The sequence below is a fragment of the Watersipora subatra genome, chromosome 3 (assembly GCF_963576615.1).
Source record: "Watersipora subatra chromosome 3, tzWatSuba1.1, whole genome shotgun sequence".
In the NCBI taxonomy this organism is placed as follows: Eukaryota; Metazoa; Bryozoa; class Gymnolaemata; order Cheilostomatida; family Watersiporidae; genus Watersipora; species Watersipora subatra.
In genome coordinates this window covers 8,240,639-8,259,765 of record NC_088710.1, presented here as the reverse complement: position 1 = coordinate 8,259,765, position 19,127 = coordinate 8,240,639, and the positions used below count along the sequence as shown (strand labels likewise).

Sequence of the window (19,127 nt, the reverse complement as noted above, 5' to 3'; positions counted from 1 at the left end):
ATTTAAAAGTTACAGTTTGAAAAAGTTTGAAAACCTTTACAGTCGTTTTTTATTCTTAATTCATTTAAGCTGCACACAAAAAAATTTTTTTTCATGATATGAAGTTTAAAAGTTAGAATGGTAAATGTTGTATAGGATAAAAAAAAAACTTTTCTGTCCAGAGACTTTTCTTACCCTGGCAACTAGTATATGTTTATATATATATACGGTATATATCTATATATATATACAGTATATATCTATATATATACTGTATATATATAAATATATACAGTATATATATATAGATATATACCGTATATATATAGATATATACAGTATATATACAGTATATATATATACAGTATATATATAAATATATACAGTATATATATAGATATATACTGTATATATCTATATATATATATATATACGGTATATATATATGGTATAGAAGTAGAAGTGTGTGAGTATAAAAAAGGTTACTGTTCCACCAGAAGCTATCCATCAAAACTTTGAACATGACGATACGGAGACAATATAATTGTCTGCGCGAGAAGAATTGGTCTTGCCCCCAGATATAGTAACCGAACCTTACAAAAAATATTTCTTAACATGGGCACCGTAACGCATGGCTGCATCGGTAAAATAATCAGCATGCGTTATAGCTATAGCCGGAATGACAGATCCACAGATCCACAGACATACTTTGAGAAATATATATAAACGTATACCTTATATATATAGATATATACCGTATATATCTATATATATACAGTATATATATACTGTATATATATGTATATATATATATATATATGAAGTTTATTAAAAACTACAGGTTAAAATCATTACTACTATTAGTTTCATGCAATCGTGTTGCAATCTTCAGGTAGAAACTAATAGTTTCAACTACAGTTTTTATTGCATGAAACTAATAGTAGTAATGATTTTAACCTGTAGTTTTTAATAAACTTCATACACAGCTTTAATTGACTCGATTATTGAGCACTTTACTTTACAGTGTAAACCACATATACTATATATATATATACAGTATATATATATATGTATATATACAGTATATATCTATATATATATATATGTATATATACAGTATATATCTATATATATATTGTATATATATACATGTATATACGGTATATCAAAAATTACACAAAAACTTATCAAAATGATGTAGCAGGTAAGTTTATTACAAACTGCTGCCATGTAACCCTGGCAGCAGTTTGTTTGTAATAAATAATAGTTTAGCTACCCCATTGATCTGCAGATGTTGTTGCCAGTAGAGATAGTCAAGCAGTGACCATTATGTGTAAAGCTGCATTATGTATAATCTGGTATTTTCATCATCACTGCAATACAATTCACAAGCAGAATATTTTTCCTAAAGTTTCTGATCAACTGTGTTGGATAAAGCCTGTGTACAAAGCATCAATATTTCTAGAAAATTCTGAAATGTTATTAAAGTTGTCTACTCGTGTTTCTTTGATTTATGTCGATAAGATCTGGTTATGGTGCTTTGCCACAGACATAATATTATAGGTTTGCTTACTTGAAAGATCTATTTTTATGTTATAATTTATCACTAGACCCTGAATGCCCGAAATGCTTGAACACAATAGTGTTGTATTATGCAGGTGAGTTGTTCATGCTTAAGTGGGTTGGTCAGGAAGCGAATAAGGAAATCAGTCTTTTATTATAAGAATGGAATGTGGTACACGCTGGCACCGATGTACTGCAGACCATGAAGGGATTAATATATTTCTTAGATAATCCTTTTGAACCTGTCATGGCTGAATACCTCAGCGATACTATGTATAGGGTGAAATCACACACTCTCTAGTCATTTTAAGCTAGCCAACAAGAGGGAGCAGTCGTATTCACAGAGAGTTGAGAATGAAGATCCTTCAGGTGATGATGTTGCTGACGTGCTTTGCTGCCGTTTATGCACAGAGTGACCGAAGCGTTTGTCAGCTGCCAGTAGTACCTGGGCCATGCAGGGCATCTATTCGTAGGTGGGCCTTTCGTGATGGTCGTTGTGTTCGATTCACTTACGGAGGCTGTCAGGGAAACGATAACAACTTTCAGTAAGTATTTACATGTAGAATCTATATCAGCGAGCTTAACATATGGTGGTATTACCAATAAAGAGGCAATTCTAGCATATGATATTTGGCTTAAAATATTTAATTTTACAAGCACATAGTCAATTGCTATGGTAACGGTTGGTTAAAATTTTTTAGTTATGTAACCATATAAATTCGGATTGATGAGCACAAAATCCTTATCAAGTTAATAATAAAACACTCTGTTTGCTGGTTGCTTATAAAATTGAGCACGTTTTATTTTTCGTTGATCTAAAAGCAATACTTAAAAAGAAATTTAAAGGGATTATATGAAAAAATATTGATGGTAGCTTATTTAGTGCTCTGCTTCAGTGATTTTTCTCATCACTTATCAAATATAGAGAAAAATTCACCGTAGTTTGATCAAAGCAGTAATAAAGTAGAGAAAACAGGGTATTTGTAGAACCTAATCATATTTCTGTAAAAAAGCTAATTGTCTATTTTTAAGCATTCCCAAATACTTGAAGGCTTCAAGTTCCAAAGTCATTGCAGCTGTAAATTAAGTAATTTTATACCTTCAGCAAAGTAATGGCAGCCGGTACATTGCATTGGATGATAAACTGACAATCTAGAAAAAAACAACGTAATTGATCATAAACGCGTGACAATATCCATAAAGACAATATCAATAGAGACAATATCAATAGAGAGGTTAGATTATTGGACAGGTCAGGGAAAACTTACGAGCAAAAACTGTAGGTAATACCTCTATAACATTCAACTGTTAACAGACAAGGTATCTAATAATAATATGCTATCTTATATTTTTATGCTTTGCCATGAATTTATCAAAAATGTTTAACCAAACTTGACGATTGTATTAGAGTTACCAAAGTCTAGAATAACAGTTACGGTTGGAGGCTCTGAATCTATTTGGATTATGGATTGCGTGGCTGGTTTGTAGTGTGATAAATGCACAAAAATAAATTGCATTTTATATCTTAAAAATCATTCACCATTAATAATTGAATAATATATACATTTGCTATTTTAAAACCCTTTTTATGGAATTACATGCATGTGTGAAATGTAGGCAGCTTACATTGATTGCAAGTGGCAGCGCATTTGCTATATTCTGTTCAAATTGGAACAGGATATGACAATTTTTTATATTTAACCACCTTAACAAATCTACATGCACTATCAACAACAAACACCTCACGACATTTTCATTTTATGAAATTATCAAAATAACTGTATCGAGCATTGGGATTTGATATGCTTGTTAGAAATAATTTTCTTAATTCAAATTTTGTAAAATGTTGATGACAATTCTGTGGTATGAAAGAAACAATCAAGCAAGATGATGGTTCAACCACGCTGCTCAAATTTAGAATGTTAGCATTATATAGGGCTGTTTATCTCTTGCCAATAGTTGGATTTGTCTACCCTGGTAGATTATTTGGTTCAGTATTTATTAAAAAGTGACTATATGGGACTTCAGAACTTTTTTAATCAAAATAACTATTTACATGTATTATGCCAAATAATTTATTTTAGTAACTGCGGTATATTTTATCTTATTATATTACACAACACTTAGAAATTCAAGTAATCTCAAGAATAAGTCATCCAGTTGAGACAATGCAGTAATTGTATTATATCTTAAATATGCAAGTAGCAAAGTCTTTTGTTCTTTCTGAACTCATGATTGATAGAGTGTACAAACAATGTTTACACTACATGATGGTTGCAATGGAGGCAAGACGACGAGGCAAGACCTGTGGTGCAGGTGTGACTTCAAAATAGTTCTATTAGAATAGAGGGTGGCTCTTATGCTCTGATTCATATTTCTGGTAGCTACCTGTCTCACAGGCAAAATTGCCAGATAGTTTGGTCACAGCCTCTGGTGGAGATCAAGAAAATTAAAAAACAAGTAGTTGGATGTAATACCTGATAGCTTTGCACGCTAAAATTTTTCTGATGTACCAATTATCAGGCTGTTTTGGCAGAGATACGCCCATAGCAGAGGTAGAAGAATAGTGTGCTCCAAAAGAGGAGTTGTCTTCTTGATGGGCACACTGATGTAATGATAACTATTAATAGAGTATATCAAGTAAAGCACCACACGTGCTCTTATAGACTTTTAGGTGCAGCTGTAATTAAAAGTAATAACAAAAGTTAGCTTCGTGATTCAGTCGCCCAAAATTTGTAATCAAAAGAGGTAAAAAACCAAAAGCGTCCTCCTGATTCGGAAGATTTGACAAGTATGTCGTCAAATCCACAAATTGCATCAGCTCTCAAGAGTTTACCGCTGCCTACTACATGGAATACAATGTATAGATGCAAATATTGTTATTACTCATTATCAAACTAGTATTTGACCTCCTACACCACATCATCATTCCTGTTAGGATTTAACAAATCCTGATGAGTCACATAAGATTACGATAATCTTATTGACTTCTACTAACAGGATGTTGGCAGATAATCTCACAATAGCTAATAGGCTAACCAACTCGACTCCGGACATCAACTCGCTAATATTCTGAGCTTATGAACACTTAATCCTTTTAGTCCCAGAGTATTATTAGATCCAGTATGGTTTGTTATAACTTGTATTTGATTTTCAACTTTCGATTTTTCATAAATCAAAATGTCTCTTTAATGAGCTTATGAAAGAGGAAAGTGAACATTTGCTGAGAGAATAGTCAAAATTGAAAACTTTCGTAGATTTTCAACTTTCAAGACTCGCAGACTTCAATGACGGTCACAAACGCTTACAGAGTCTCTCAGGGTATACATTTACTGCTAGTCATATTGTTCCTCATTGCCTTGCTATGAGTTATAAAAAATTTCAATGAAACTTGCTGTACACGCAGCTCTATTGTTTGTATATTTTTACATGACTGACATGTTGTCAGTACTTACACTAAAAATTGAAAGGCAAAACCAGTGGCATAAATATAGGTTGAAGTAAATCTAGTTTTTTTTAATACAAAGCCTCTGTTTTTCTAAACTTAACACTGGATCTTTTTGAATCAGATAAACTTATCAAGGTGTAATAACTAACATATTCATGTGTCGCACTAAATCATATTTGTTTTGCACAACAGGAATTTAAACTATATTTTACAATTTTTTATGGCTGGTCTTGTCAGTGGCTGCTAATTTATTATAGCATGTTTTAGAAATAAACTTGAATATTTATTAAAAATAAAATGTTTTATTCTCTAATTCAAGAGGTTAATTGAAACATAACTCTGTTGTTGAAAAGTAAAAAAACGTTCATTGTAATATACTGCTGCTAATTATGATCAACTGCTTGACAAAATTATGTTAAAAAATTTTACTCAATGTAACAGGTGAGCTTAAATTGGATTCTAAATTGCACACCAGAATAAAATGATTTATCCAACCATCAACCTTATGGTGTGTGCAAAACTATAGGAGGAAGGTAATATACCCCATGCGTAGTTCTTATGACCTCTGATAGCTATTAAAAAATACTGTAAAACCTTTAATTGAACGCCAGCTCTATTCGACCGCCACCCTAAGAGAAGAGTTGAGAAATAGAGCGTCATGGCGTTCAATTAAAGGTTTTACGGTATGTTTTGTAAAGTCTTTCAAAAACAATTTTAACAGTTAAAGTTGTAGCGGGTTGGTGTTGCTTATCTTCTTGGCTGTTTCAACAACCAAATAATAGGTAGGAGTCCTTAATCTCAACCCTTCTATTTAACCTACTGGGCTGCGTAGGCTGCTGGTAAAGAATGACATGCTATGTGAGGTTACTTTTCTCCTACAGGACACGCAGCGAATGTGAAGAGCGTTGTGGGAGAAGAGGTAACACTCCGAGGAGATGTTTTGCAAGGCAGCGAGACTTGGCTGTATGCAGGACAAGCAGGACTACTTGGGTCCGAAACACAAACATGGAGGATGCGCGAAGGTGCATTCAGGTGCCCCGCTGTGGAAGATATGGGTTCAGGTAATGATTTTAATATAGCTCAGAATTGACCTTTATCTTCCATCAGCTGACATTATACCGTATTTCTACTAGTATTAAATGCACACATGAAAAATATGAGAATTGATAGAAATAACCTTTGTCACATGGAATGTTTAGAGGTCAGTGAGCATTTAGAGGTCACTGAGCATTGCAAATTTAATGATTGACATAATCTAATATTTCACCATCATTAGATTTAATATACATATTGTTTGACAAGAAACTCTTTAATGTGAAAACCTGGCTCATTATACCATAATCAAAGGTCAAGGTGACAGGAGACTGGCTGTGATTTTTCTGATTATATACCAAATAGGGAATGAGTTATCTCTGACATGCAGTTGGCTTGGAGTTATGCTACACTCCTGTAAATACAAAGCCTAATAAATGAGAGTCACTAATCACCTGTATACCCTGTTGATAGGTTTTAACAGGTTGTCTGTTTATCTCACAGTTTACCATAGTGTATGAAAAGGTTACATCTATATTTGCAGGTCAAGGCGGGCCTGTGAGAGGAGATGTTTTAACTAAAGACACTCGAAAAGAATTCATGAATGGCATCAGTTGCCAACAGATTCTTCAAGGCATAGAGTTGTCTTCCCTAAACAGCTGTAGCAGTTTAATGCCATAATATGACTCATTACAATACCAATATTATCTCCTCCAGAATGAAATCCTTACTGAGAGCTTTATATTGTTATCCTGGAGGAAGGCCACTGGCCTTTATCCATGTTAACAACGGTCGTTCTGTGGGCATAAGCAATCTGTCTATGAATGTCATAATTATATGATATAAACATTGTTACATATTCAATAAACATATTCAATAAATATACATGTATGTTGAAAGAAAATATTCCACTTGCTTTTTATGGATTCTCAAGAGAAAACAAGAGAGCATAAATATGCAACATAACAAGAGAAGATAACTACAGCACAGTATCAGGTGTGATGGTGCAGTTAAAGGTTGTTTTACTCCACTAGACAGATTATTTCGTGGTAGATAAGTAGCCATGAATATTTCAATAGACATCTTTATATAGGTTAAAAGCTCTGTACACCGTCTACTGACCTTAGTCTAGCGAGCTACATAAACAATGTGCTTGTCTTTTAGAAGGTAACACCGGTAGATTGTGGGAATAGCTATATGGTGAATAATTCACGTTATATAGCTTTCGGATCTTGTGTTATGAGAGATAAACACATGTACATAGCAATGACAATTTCATCCGACTCTCAGAACAAATTGAAGGTGAGAACATCCAGCTGTAGATAGCTGAAAACCCCAGTTTCAGAGCATGGGCTCAACGGAACGATAGGAAACTGCTCAATACCAATTATTAAAAACTAGCCTGTGAGGGCTTCTTCTTGTTGACACAGGATTTATTTTTGAGGCTGATTCATGTAGGGCAACATGAAAAGTCTAATACCAATATTTGTAATGGCTACTGGCCTCATGGTCAGCTCAGCCTTTCTACAAGGATCTCCTGAGGAGGAATTGGCTATATACAAAGCTCAGGTTAGAATCGCATATAGATGGCTGGCAAAGGAATGCCCTTCCAAAATCCATCTCAAGAGAGAACTCGTGGAGAGTTACGGGACAAGGTTAGATGTTCAAAGAAAGCTCTATGAGCAGCTGCTAGAGGAGCTAGCCAGTTGTCAAAGTCAAACATCAACAATAAAAAATACACAAAGAGAAGAGTTCACACCATCTACGGTAGCAGAAAAGAATTTAACAACAACATGGTCGTCAAAGCTGATTACATCAACTATCAAGGTGCAGACAACCCAGCCAACCGCAGCCATATCACATTCTCAGACAACCCGGCCGACAGCAGCCATACCGCAATCTCAGACAACCCGGCCGACAGCAGCCATATCGCATTCTCAGACAACCTGGCCGACCGCAGCCATATCGCATTCTCAGACAACCCGGGCGACCGCAGCCGTATCGCATTCTCAGCCACCAGAATGTCAACTTGCAATCAACTACACTGAATCATGGAGAAGAGATCACAAGGGTTCGGACATAAAACCAGGAGGCTTGCACTCCTACGATGGGTATAATTGTGACCTTCTTAAAACAAACACAGAGTGGTTCAGATTTTCTGGTGCTGCTGGAAACAGAATGGCAGACACATGTCCAAAGCACCGCAGCTGTGGTACTCTTTTTCCTTTTTGGACCGATTGGAGAATGCCTCAATGGATCGGGGTAGAGGAGACAGTGGATGTTTACGGAGCAGACTGGTCAGTCTGCAAACAAGAGACCTACAAGTTGAAGGTAATGAGATGCTCCTGGGATACTTCTTATGACCTCATTTATAAGCAAACAACTAACATTGATCGTACAACTTGTCAAGGAGGTTTTTGTGGAATGATTTAAAGATAGTCAGAAGTTCATGAATGCATTCTGTATTCAATCATTTTTACCCAAATCAAACGTTGTATTTCTAACACCTAAAACAAACTTTTGTTTGTTGCTTTTGTGAGATGATAATAAAGAATTTATAGAAGTTCGCTATAATGACATCAGTTTCCTGCTGGTACTATTTGAATGTTGTCACTAGGTAACACTAAATTGAGTCCATCACTAAATTAAACATTACACTGTTACACTCTTAATAAAAATATCACAGTGTAGCTCTATGGAAACAACACTGGGTGAATTTTAAGTAAATGTTAATGCAGATATGAGCAGACAATTACACAGACAAAGAAGTCGGTGATCCCGCTAAGAATTTGAATGATCCGCTTGCCTTGTGACCATTTCTTCTTCCAGCATATTAACTGAAAAGAATGAAGCCTTTTTTATTTGTTTATCGTATTTAAACTAACCTCCATTTAAAAAGACAAACTATTGAACACAAATTATAGTTATATATTTAGCAACTGAAAAGTATGGTTTTCTATGGAATGAGTGCAAGTGTGCTAGTTATTAGCATCTTATTCAACTCAAGATGGTGAATGAATCTTAGTCAGTTTCATTGTGGATGAAAGCCTTTCGTCGACTGAGTTATTCAACTATCAAACAACACATTTGCTCTGCAGACTTAAAATTAGCAATAGCAAGCGTTGCACAAAGCTTTGCAACTAGTAATTTGGCAGCAGGTGAAGTTTGTACCCAAAATTTAATACCTAAATCTTCCTAATACCTAATCTAATACCTAAATTTAATGTTCAGCAACAAATAATAAGTAGTGAAAAAGGCAAATTCAAACGTATATTAAATAAATCTCTAACTGGTGCAAGCTTGTCCGATGTAAAAAAGATAGTGTTAAGTTGGAAAAAACAGAGGCCTTGTATTTAAGAAAAATTGGCGTCACTTTGACCCATATCTATGCCACTGGTTTGTCCTTCAATCTTCAGTCTATGTAACGGTAACAAGCCAGCCATAGAAAAAGTTAAAATATAACAGTATGTCAGCAGAAGCATACAAACAATAGAACAGCGCATACAGAAAATTTAATAAATATTACTTACAATAAAGACCAGCAATATCACCGAGCTAGTTGAGAATAAACCGTGCTTAAAATATTAGCAATGAGGGTCAGCGTTTACAAGCAAAAGAACAGAAAACAGATCAGCAATAACACAGCTATCAACGCTGGAACAACAGCTGCATCACGTGGTTAGTCAGTGTGGTATGTTACGCCAAACTTGTTGAGGTGGGCGGAGTTCTTCATAGGAATGAGATCCTGAAATTCACATGTTATATTATAAATAACATTATAATAATATTATTATCCTGATTATGAATAAGAATGAAAAAAATGTGTACATGCATTATGCACTATAGTACAGTATTATAGGCAACTCAAATCATTGAAACTCTACCTATTCTTATAGCCTATAGCATGGATGAAGTCGAGTACTTGACGGACAATGATGGAAATAAAGATGGAACAAAAAATGTACTGCTGCATTTATTTTGTCCCGCAATCACATGTAAAGTGTGGCTGTAGAAATGCTAGATAATGTCTCAAAATTGTGTCAGGCATTCAAAAAATGTTTCTCGCAGCAGCAGACGTCTAATATAGACACCTACCGGAGTTTATATGTATGGGGCCTAACAGTGCCTACTAGCATATATAGACATCATCTCTAGTGACATACCTTGACACTGACTACAGCAGTACACAGGTGTCTCCAGGTGCAAAACAGAAAGCTATTACAAAGTGATAAGCTGATATTGTAATGACGCAATGTCACTAAGAATACTAAACATAGTGGATATAGTATATAGACAACAGGTAAACTTACAGGATGATGGATATACGAGTCACAGGCGTAGCACCATACCGAGAGATCGGCGAAGCTCAATACCATCTTGTGGTCTGAAGCGATGCTGTGAAATAACATATGCTCTTTCTGGTATCTGCTGCAGTAAACCTGTCGAAGCAAACATAGTATGTTTCTTTTACATGAAACACACATGGTATGTTTACTTTACATGACATACACATGGTATGTTTACTTTACATGACATACGCATGGTATGTTTACTTTACATGACATACGCATGGTATGTTTACTTTACATGACATACACATGGTATGTTTACTTTACATGACATACACATGGTATGTTTACTTTACATGACATACACATGGTATGTTTACTTTACATGACATACACATGGTATGTTTACTTTACATGACATACACATGGTATGTTTACTTTACATGACATACGCATGGTATGTTTACTTTACATGACATACACATGGTATGTTTACTTTACATGACATACACATGGTATTTTTATTTTACATGACATACACATGGTATGTTTACTACGCATGAAACACACATGGTATGTTTACTACGCATGAAACACACATGGTATGTTTGCTTTACATGACACACACATTGTATGTTTACTTTACATGAAGCACACATGATATGTTTACTTTACGTGAAACACACATGGTATGTTTACTTCACATGACACACACATGGTATGTTTACTTTACATGACATACACATGGTATGTTTACTTTACATGACATACACATGGTATGTTTACATCACATGAAACACACATGGTATGTTTGCCTTACATGACATACACATGGTATGTTTACTTTACATGAACCACACATGATATGTTTACTTCACATGAAATTCTAATATACACTTTTCCTCAGTATTATTGTCATGCAAGTGCCAAGTATTACTGGTACTTTGCCAACAAACATTATGCTTTTTAGCTAAAGCTTTATACAAGCTAATATTATATAGTACTGTCTCATTATAGCTATTAATAATGCTTGTAGCTTTTTACAAAGCTTTTCTATGACCAAACATATAAATACTTGGGTTTTCTGTTATCAAATCAGTTGTCTCTGGAGTGTGCAATAAACCATTTCTCTAATTTAATACACTATTTAATTGCTTCTGTGCAGAAACATAACAGAAGCTAATTGGCGACAAGGATTTCTCTTTTGAACAGTTACAAAGAGTTTTGTTCAGATTTTATCATTGATAAAATCGATACAAAGAGTTCTAGTTTATTACAAGAGTAACTGTTCAAAATTGCACCACTACAATGGCAGAAGTAGCAGACCTGATCAAGCTAATGCAGAAGCAGCAGGAGGACCAGAGACAGCAGCAAGAGGAGCAGAGAAAGCAGCAAGAAGAGCATAGACAACAGCAGCATGAGGAGTTCAAGCAGCAACAAGAGGAATACAGACGTCAGCAAGATGAAAGAATGGAGGAGAATAAGAAACTGATGGAGCTACTACTACAAAACCTACAACGGAAACAAGAAACAGCTGCAACCGCTGTTCCAGCCTTCCCAGGTTTTGACCCAACAGCAGAGCTACTAACAGATTACATAGACAGATTCAACACATTCATTGCAGCAAATTCTATTCATCAAGACAAGATTGCTGGCACTTTTCTCACCAACCAACAGCCTACACTCTACAAGCAGCTTAGTAATATGGCAGCTCAGCTTTCAACACCCAAGCAGATCAACGACCTCAACATGGATGAAATACTGGAATTTCTCAAAGACCAGTATGACCCTAAGCGCTTCATTGTTAGAGAGCGTTACAAGTATTGGAGTGACATGCAGAGGAAACCTGGAGAAACTATTCAAGAGTTAGCTGCCAGAATTCGTCAGGATGCAACTACATGTGCCTTCATAGACATTACAGATCCATTAGATGAGGCTCTCAGAACAAGATTTATTTGCTCTGTAAACAATGAAGCAGTTCTCAAATCTCTCTTCAAGGTCAAGGACAATGAACTCAACTTCAACAAAGCTATACAGGTAGCACAGGAAACAGAAGAAGCAGCTAAAGTTGCCAAAGAGACAGTTTATGGAAACTCGTCTAAAGTCAACAAGGTTGCTCAACAGAAATCAAGATACAAACCAATCCAGAAAAACAACTCTACACCTGACAAGCAGAAGGAAGGAAAGCTATGCTACAGATGTGACCGAACTAACCATACAGCGGATGACTGCAGATTCAAAGCAGCCACCTGCAACTTTTGTTCTAAACAAGGTCACATAGAAAGAGCATGCAAGAAAAAGAAATCATCTGCAGCAGAAAAACCAGTAAAGATGATAGAATGCACATCAACCAAGATGGTGAAACTTGCTGAAAACATCAAACTGGAGGGAGACAACTTCACACTTGAACTGGACACTGGAGCATGTGACAACTTCATCTGTAAATCAATATGAGAGAAGCTAGGAAAGCCAAACCTAAAACCTACTACAGTTAACTACAAATCAGCCTCAGGACATCTCATAGAGACGCTTGGCAGATGTGAGCTAACTGCCCAATTGGATGCACAGAAAGAAGTCAGACTACCATTTGTGATTAGTGCTGTACAAGATCTCAACCTACTAGGAAGAACTGCTATACAGCAACTAGGCATCTCTATTGATGACAAGCTACAACAGAACCTTGTATCAACAATCACAGAGAACCAGCCAGATGGGAGGTTACAAATCAAGTGTAAGGAGATGTGCAAAGAATTTCCAGAAATATTCAAAGACGAGCTAGGATGTCTCAAGAACTTTGAACTAGAGATAAACTTCAAACCTTCAACAAAGCCAGTCTTCTGCCGACCCAGACCAGTTCCTATTGCCTTGACAGAAGAGCTCAACCAAGCATACGAAGCAGGTGTAGCTAAAGGCATATGGGAACCAACTCAATTCAACCAGTATGGAACACCAGTTGTACCTGTACGCAAATCTACAACAGGTCAAGCTGCAGGGAAGATCAGAGTATGTGGAGACTACTCCAAGACTATCAATAATCAGCTAGAAACACATAGGAAACCTATCCCACTACCAGAAGATCTAATCAGAAAACTAGGTGGAGGCTATTGCTACACAAAGATTGATTTAGCAGATGCCTACAATCAAATATTGTTGGCACCAGAAAGTCAACGACGACTAGCACTATCAACACACCGAGGAGTACTACTACAGAAAAGGTTGCCCTTTGGCATAAGCTCAGCACCAGGGTATTTTCAAGAAATCATGGAGCAACTGACACAAGACCTCCCAGGAGTAGCAGTATACCTAGATGATATACTAGTGAGTGGAGCCAATGCAGAGAGCCATCTACAAAACTTACGTCGACTTCTTCAAAGATTAGAAGAAAGAGGGCTCAGATGTAGAAAAGACAAGTGCTGTTTTGCTCAACCTACAGTAGAGTATCTGGGACACAAACTCACTTCAAAGGGAATCACTAAAGGAAAGAAGGCAGATGCAGTACAACAGATGCCAGTCCCAACAGACCTAACTCAGCTAAGATCTTTCTTAGGAGCTACACAATTCTACAGCAAGTTCATACCCAATCTGTCACAACTCACAGGACCATTGCACAAACTGACACGCAAAGGAGAGACCTGGAAGTGGGGCACTGAACAAGAAAAGAGCTTCAACCGATCGGCAGAAAAGACAGCAAGATACACAGCTACAATCTTGGAGCACCATGCTATGCCTTGTATCATGGACCTAAACGCAACAGACAACCTAGATGGGTTCCAGCCATTGTTACTAAGATATATGGAACTCGTAGTCTCAATGTCAAAGTGGTACCAAAGGGACCTACTTGGAGAAGACATGTTGAACAACTCAGACCAAGATACTCAACAGAAGAAGATCAAGACCCTGGAGATAAACCTGATATAACAGAGGAGACAAAACTGCAACTACCAGCCCCTACAACTGTAACAGAGCAACCTCTGTCTAGAAGAAGACCACGCAACCCTCGTCTACCTGATGGAGATGAGTATAGCAGAGACAAACCCCGAAGGTCTAAGAGAACCAGAAAGAACCTTTAGCTTAGTGAGGAGGTGTCATGCAAGTGCCAAGTATTACTGGTACTTTGCCAACAAACATTATGCTTTTTAGCTAAAGCTTTATACAAGCTAATATTATATAGTACTGTCTCATTATAGCTATTAATAATGCTTGTAGCTTTTTACAAAGCTTTTCTATGACCAAACATATAAATACTTGGGTTTTCTGTTATCAAATCAGTTGTCTCTGGAGTGTGCAATAAACCATTTCTGTAATTTAATACACTATTTAATTGCTTCTGTGCAGAAACATAACAATTATCTATCAAAATAAAACTTTTGAATATGGTCGACATTTAAATCCGTCAGATCTAGCTGTCAGCATGACGGTAACATGTAGCTTGTTGTAACCGCTACTCTTCACAGGAACCTCTCGGACGCCCTTACTTTCAACAGTTAGACTGTTCAAATAATCCAAATAGACGGCAGTCTCGTCTGCAGCATAAATGTATTTATAGTCTGACGATTGATGCTGCTGTTCGACGAACAATAACTAACTAATTATCTTCAAAGCGTACTCCTCTGGCTCCTTTTGGCAAGTCGTTGTTGGACGAGGTGAGATTAAGTTGTGGCGAACCAAAAAATTTTCTAACCAGCAATTGCTTGCTTTGAAATCTTTATCTGTTGCAAATATGAGAGCTTCTCACTGAAACATTGTTCGACTGACACGAAGTTTCTTTTGACGTTGCTGGCGAATATAGCTGATGAGCTTCTCGTAGAAATCCTTGTCATGCAAAGCGCGTTTTGAACCTTGAAGTAGCTTGTTCGATGAAATAGTATGAGGAGACGTTTTCAAGTGAGCTTCGAGTTAAACATTTTGTTTCGTCCAATCTTTGAAACACGACCAACGAACCTTGTCTTAGGAAGTCTTTGATTTATTGTATTTTTCAGCTTACAAAACAACATCCACCTCAAAATGCAGATAATATCTCATTCAATTCAGAGAAGTAACGTCTTCAGATTTGTACCTGCGTGACATGTCTGCCAAAGTTTATAGGTACGTACGTTCTCGTGCTGTTCTACGAAATTTAAGCGGCTAAATATGCGGTAGGTACATTTTAATTGAATGCAAAGTTCTCAATTTAGTAGGCTTCTGTGTACATAATCCATGTACATCCATACTTGTGTGATCCCTAAGTGTTTACCACACGATCAATGTATGGTATATTTGCTCGCAAAACTATAAGTATCAAAGTCTATCAAAACAGCAATAGGTACCTTTGATCACTGATTAGTAAAGTGGCATTCAAATGGAGATGGTGTTCAATTGGAGGGCGGTGCTTTATTTTCCAACTCTCCTCCTATAGTGGCAGTCCAACAGAGCTAGCGGTCAAATAGAGGTGGCGATCAAACAGAGGTGGCGGTCAAATAGAGGTGGCGGTCAAATAGAGGTGGTGGTCAAATAGAGGTGGCGGTCAAATAGAGGTGGCGGTCAAATAGAGGTGGCGGTCAAATAGAGTTGGCGGTCAAATAGATGTAGCGTTCAATTAAAGGTTTTACGGTTATAGTGGTTACTAACATAAACTACAAAGCATTCTGGCATGTTATAAAATTATATTTATTTACAAATCGTTAAGTACGCATTTTGAGAACTGACTGATATGTATTTAGCATATGAGCCAGGGACTAAAAATACAGCTTGGCTCACCTTATAGCAGGTCAAACAAACCCAGTTTTCTCCCACATGCCCACAATCCAAACAAGGTGAGGACGTATCCAACATTCCTGGAAGAGGCAAGTTATCTTCTATGTGAGCGCACCAGCTCAACGGGGTGACCGCAAACATCTCCATTGACTAACAGAAAACAGGAAGCAGTGTTAGTACTCCACTCAATTTGTACATTTCGTTGGATTATAAAATCCCTTAAAGACGTTTAGCGCTAGAAAAACTTGACATCAAAGCACATAGTTAAGTTAGCAATGAAAAAGCCAAGTTCATTCAATGGGTGCCTCTTTGCTCAGGTTTCTAGCTTTAACTATTTGAGAGCAAATTTATTTTCAGAGTTTACCCCTCCACGAGCGAATTAAAATTTTTTATTGATTTTCCAATATTTACTATTTTGGTCATAACTAAAAAATGGTTTGTTTCATATTATGTGGACCCAAAAAGAAAAGGAGCCAGCAAAACATTCTCGACAATTTGGTACTAATAACGACAAATCATATCAACATCCTTAATTTCTTCTATTGACATTACCGTGATTTTAGTGTGCCTGAGAAGATTGACCATCAGAAAAATTAGAACCATTCCATGTAAACAGTGCCCAGAATATTTATATCTATCCTCCACACGTATGACAAACATCATTTTCTATTCTGTGACACCAACACACTACATCCCACATCGTATGCTTCAGTTAATGAATATTTTGTTAGTACAACCTACAATTCACAATCCTGACTCCTGCGCAATACTATTAGACTGCCAACTTTTAAAACACTTTTGTTCAACTTAATAATTCCTGATTTCTGTCTCATTATTTTTCTTTATTCTAGCGTGTAATGAAAAACACCATTTTTTTGATGACTATTAATGCCAATAAGAAGTTATACATACTACTACAGTCTGATTCAAAGTCTCTCAGGTCTACATCTGATCTTTTGTCTTCATATTTGTCCCTAAGGTGGCTTAAAAGCTGATTTAAAAATTTCAAAAGGTTTAGATAAACGTTTAGAATCTTCTTCGACAGCAGCATACGACGCCATTACGTTGTTACGGAGTGTTGAAATTCATTTTGTAACTCGAAAGCTTTTTCATTTTTTTTCAAAAACAACAGTCGAAAAATGTAATAAATCAACTAGTCTAGAAAATCCCTTGTTTGACTCGGTCTTATGCTTCGACATATACGACAAACCGTTTAAAACATCGCTGAAACAGGTGACATTAATGACATTAAAGTCTCTCTGACCGTTAGAGGGTGCAAAATATATAGAAAACATAAATGGCGCTACATCCAGAAAAGGATCAACTAGATAACACTCTGGTGAAACAGCCAATAGAAAACAAGACTCCACAATGCAAACCTCATCCATTGCCCCAGCACCTGCCGCTCCTGACGCCGCTTCTCCTGCTGCCGCTGCTCCTGCTGCCACCTCTCCGGCTGCTAATGTTTCTGCTGTACCCTTGGACTCATCACTCTTGGCTGCCGGAGTCGAAGGTTTAGCATCACTCGAGTTTTCCTTCGTAGCAGATCCCTCCTCGACTGCCATTGCTTTAAGCTTCCCCACCAATAATTCCACAAGGCTGAGAGAAATAAATCAACATCACCAATGAACAACTCCAGAAATATAAATATAAAAGCACTCTGAGGAACAAAAAGCTGTATATAGCTGTATATAAGCTGCTTAAAGTAAATGGGTGAGTGAGTAGTAGTAATTACCTACTATAATATGAGAGAGTAAGACCCGCTTAACATCAGTAAGACACTCTTGACATGTTAACATAACATGTCAGGAGTTAAGTTATGTTAATATAACTCCTGATGTATTAACATAACCCATAACATAACATGAAGGCGTAACTCTTGACATGTTATGTTAACATGTCCAGAGTTAGGCCGATGACTACAGCATAAATAACATGCTGACAAATTTACCAAAACTATCTGTGTCAACCCAAATTCCCCGGCAGCTAAAATTCAATGAAATTTTCATCAACGCCAATCCTTTCAACTACACTGACACCGAAGATAGAAGAATCAGCCACCTAGCTTTTAGCCCGTGATTGACTTTTATTTTTATATTTTCTTTGTTTCAGTAAGAGTAATCTTTGCCTTTCACCTTTCGCCTTACAAGTTTCTCAACAACTCCAACTTTTCTTTTTGCTTTTCGATTGATAAAGAAGTAGCTCATAAGTATAAGGTGCACCACCATCAAAACTAAAAAAAACCAGACTTACAGCCTGAAAAATGCGGTAGTTAATATTTACTATTAATGCTATCAGGGGTTTTTACCTTTTGTAAGCAAAATACTCATCACTGCATACCTACATATCGTCATACCTATGTATCGACATATCTACGTATCGTCATACCTACGTATCGTCATACCTACGTATCGTCATACCTACGTATCGTCATACCTACGTATCGTCATACCTACGTATCGTCATACCTACGTATCGTCATACCTACGTATCGTCATACCTACGTATCGTCATACCTACGAATCGTCATACCTACGTATCGTCATACCTACGTATCGTCATACCTACGTATCGTCATACCTACGTATCGTCATACCTACGTATCGTCATACCTACGTATCGTCATACCTACGTATCGCCATACCTATGTATCGTCATACTTATGTATCGTCATACCTACGTATCACCATACCTACGTATCGTCATACCTACGTATCATCATACCTACGTATCGTCATACCTACATAAGTATGTTTGTATGCATGCATTCCGGCTATAGCTATTAAAGTCTTGGAATAAAGAACTCATACCGAAGAAGATTTGATCTCAGACCTTACCATTCACTAGTCCGATGACCTACCCAATAGGCCACAACAGAGAATGAGTTGATGGCTTGCCAATATAAATCGCTATATGAGAGCACATACCCAACGGCTGTGCATACTACGCAGGGTAATTTAATAAGTAAGTGATTGTCATTAGTTAGCTTACTAAAATTTTCCATTGGCAATCTGCCAGGCTAACAGTAAGTGGCAGGCAACGCTCTTTACTTATCATTGTTTATAAGCTGATTTTTAATACTC

At 36.6% G+C, this 19,127-nt stretch overlaps 2 protein-coding genes across 2 annotated transcripts in view; one reads left to right on the top strand and one right to left on the bottom strand.

The window, feature by feature from the left end:
• Positions 1–1,860: 1,860 nt before the first annotated feature.
• LOC137391647 (U-actitoxin-Avd3i-like) lies at positions 1,861–6,913 on the top strand. Its single transcript, XM_068078164.1, has 3 exons — positions 1,861–2,087; positions 5,872–6,051; positions 6,567–6,913. Exons 1-3 carry the CDS (start codon positions 1,897–1,899, stop codon positions 6,601–6,603), a joined length of 408 nt encoding a protein of 135 aa, XP_067934265.1. The 5' UTR covers positions 1,861–1,896; the 3' UTR covers positions 6,604–6,913.
• Positions 6,914–9,270: 2,357 nt separating this feature from the next.
• LOC137391845 (histone deacetylase 6-like) overlaps positions 9,271–19,127 on the bottom strand; it is a 61,573-nt gene continuing 51,716 nt past the window's right edge. The window contains exons 23-26 of the mRNA XM_068078387.1: positions 17,424–17,643; positions 16,048–16,194; positions 10,333–10,461; positions 9,271–9,767 (exon numbers count right to left, since the gene is read on the bottom strand). Coding sequence (XP_067934488.1) covers positions 9,702–9,767; positions 10,333–10,461; positions 16,048–16,194; positions 17,424–17,643 — 562 coding nt within the window. The 3' untranslated portion in view covers positions 9,271–9,701. The remainder of the gene's footprint in view (positions 9,768–10,332; positions 10,462–16,047; positions 16,195–17,423; positions 17,644–19,127) is intronic.

Bases quoted from the DNA above. Each gene is read 5' to 3' on its own strand.
- LOC137391647 (XM_068078164.1), top strand. From the start codon at position 1,897: ATGAAGATCCTTCAGGTGATGATGTTGCTGACGTGCTTTGCTGCCGTT. The intron at 2,088-5,871 runs GTAAGTATTTAC...TTTCTCCTACAG, and splicing joins GGAAACGATAACAACTTTCA to GACACGCAGCGAATGTGAAG. The intron at 6,052-6,566 runs GTAATGATTTTA...CTATATTTGCAG, and splicing joins TGTGGAAGATATGGGTTCAG to GTCAAGGCGGGCCTGTGAGA.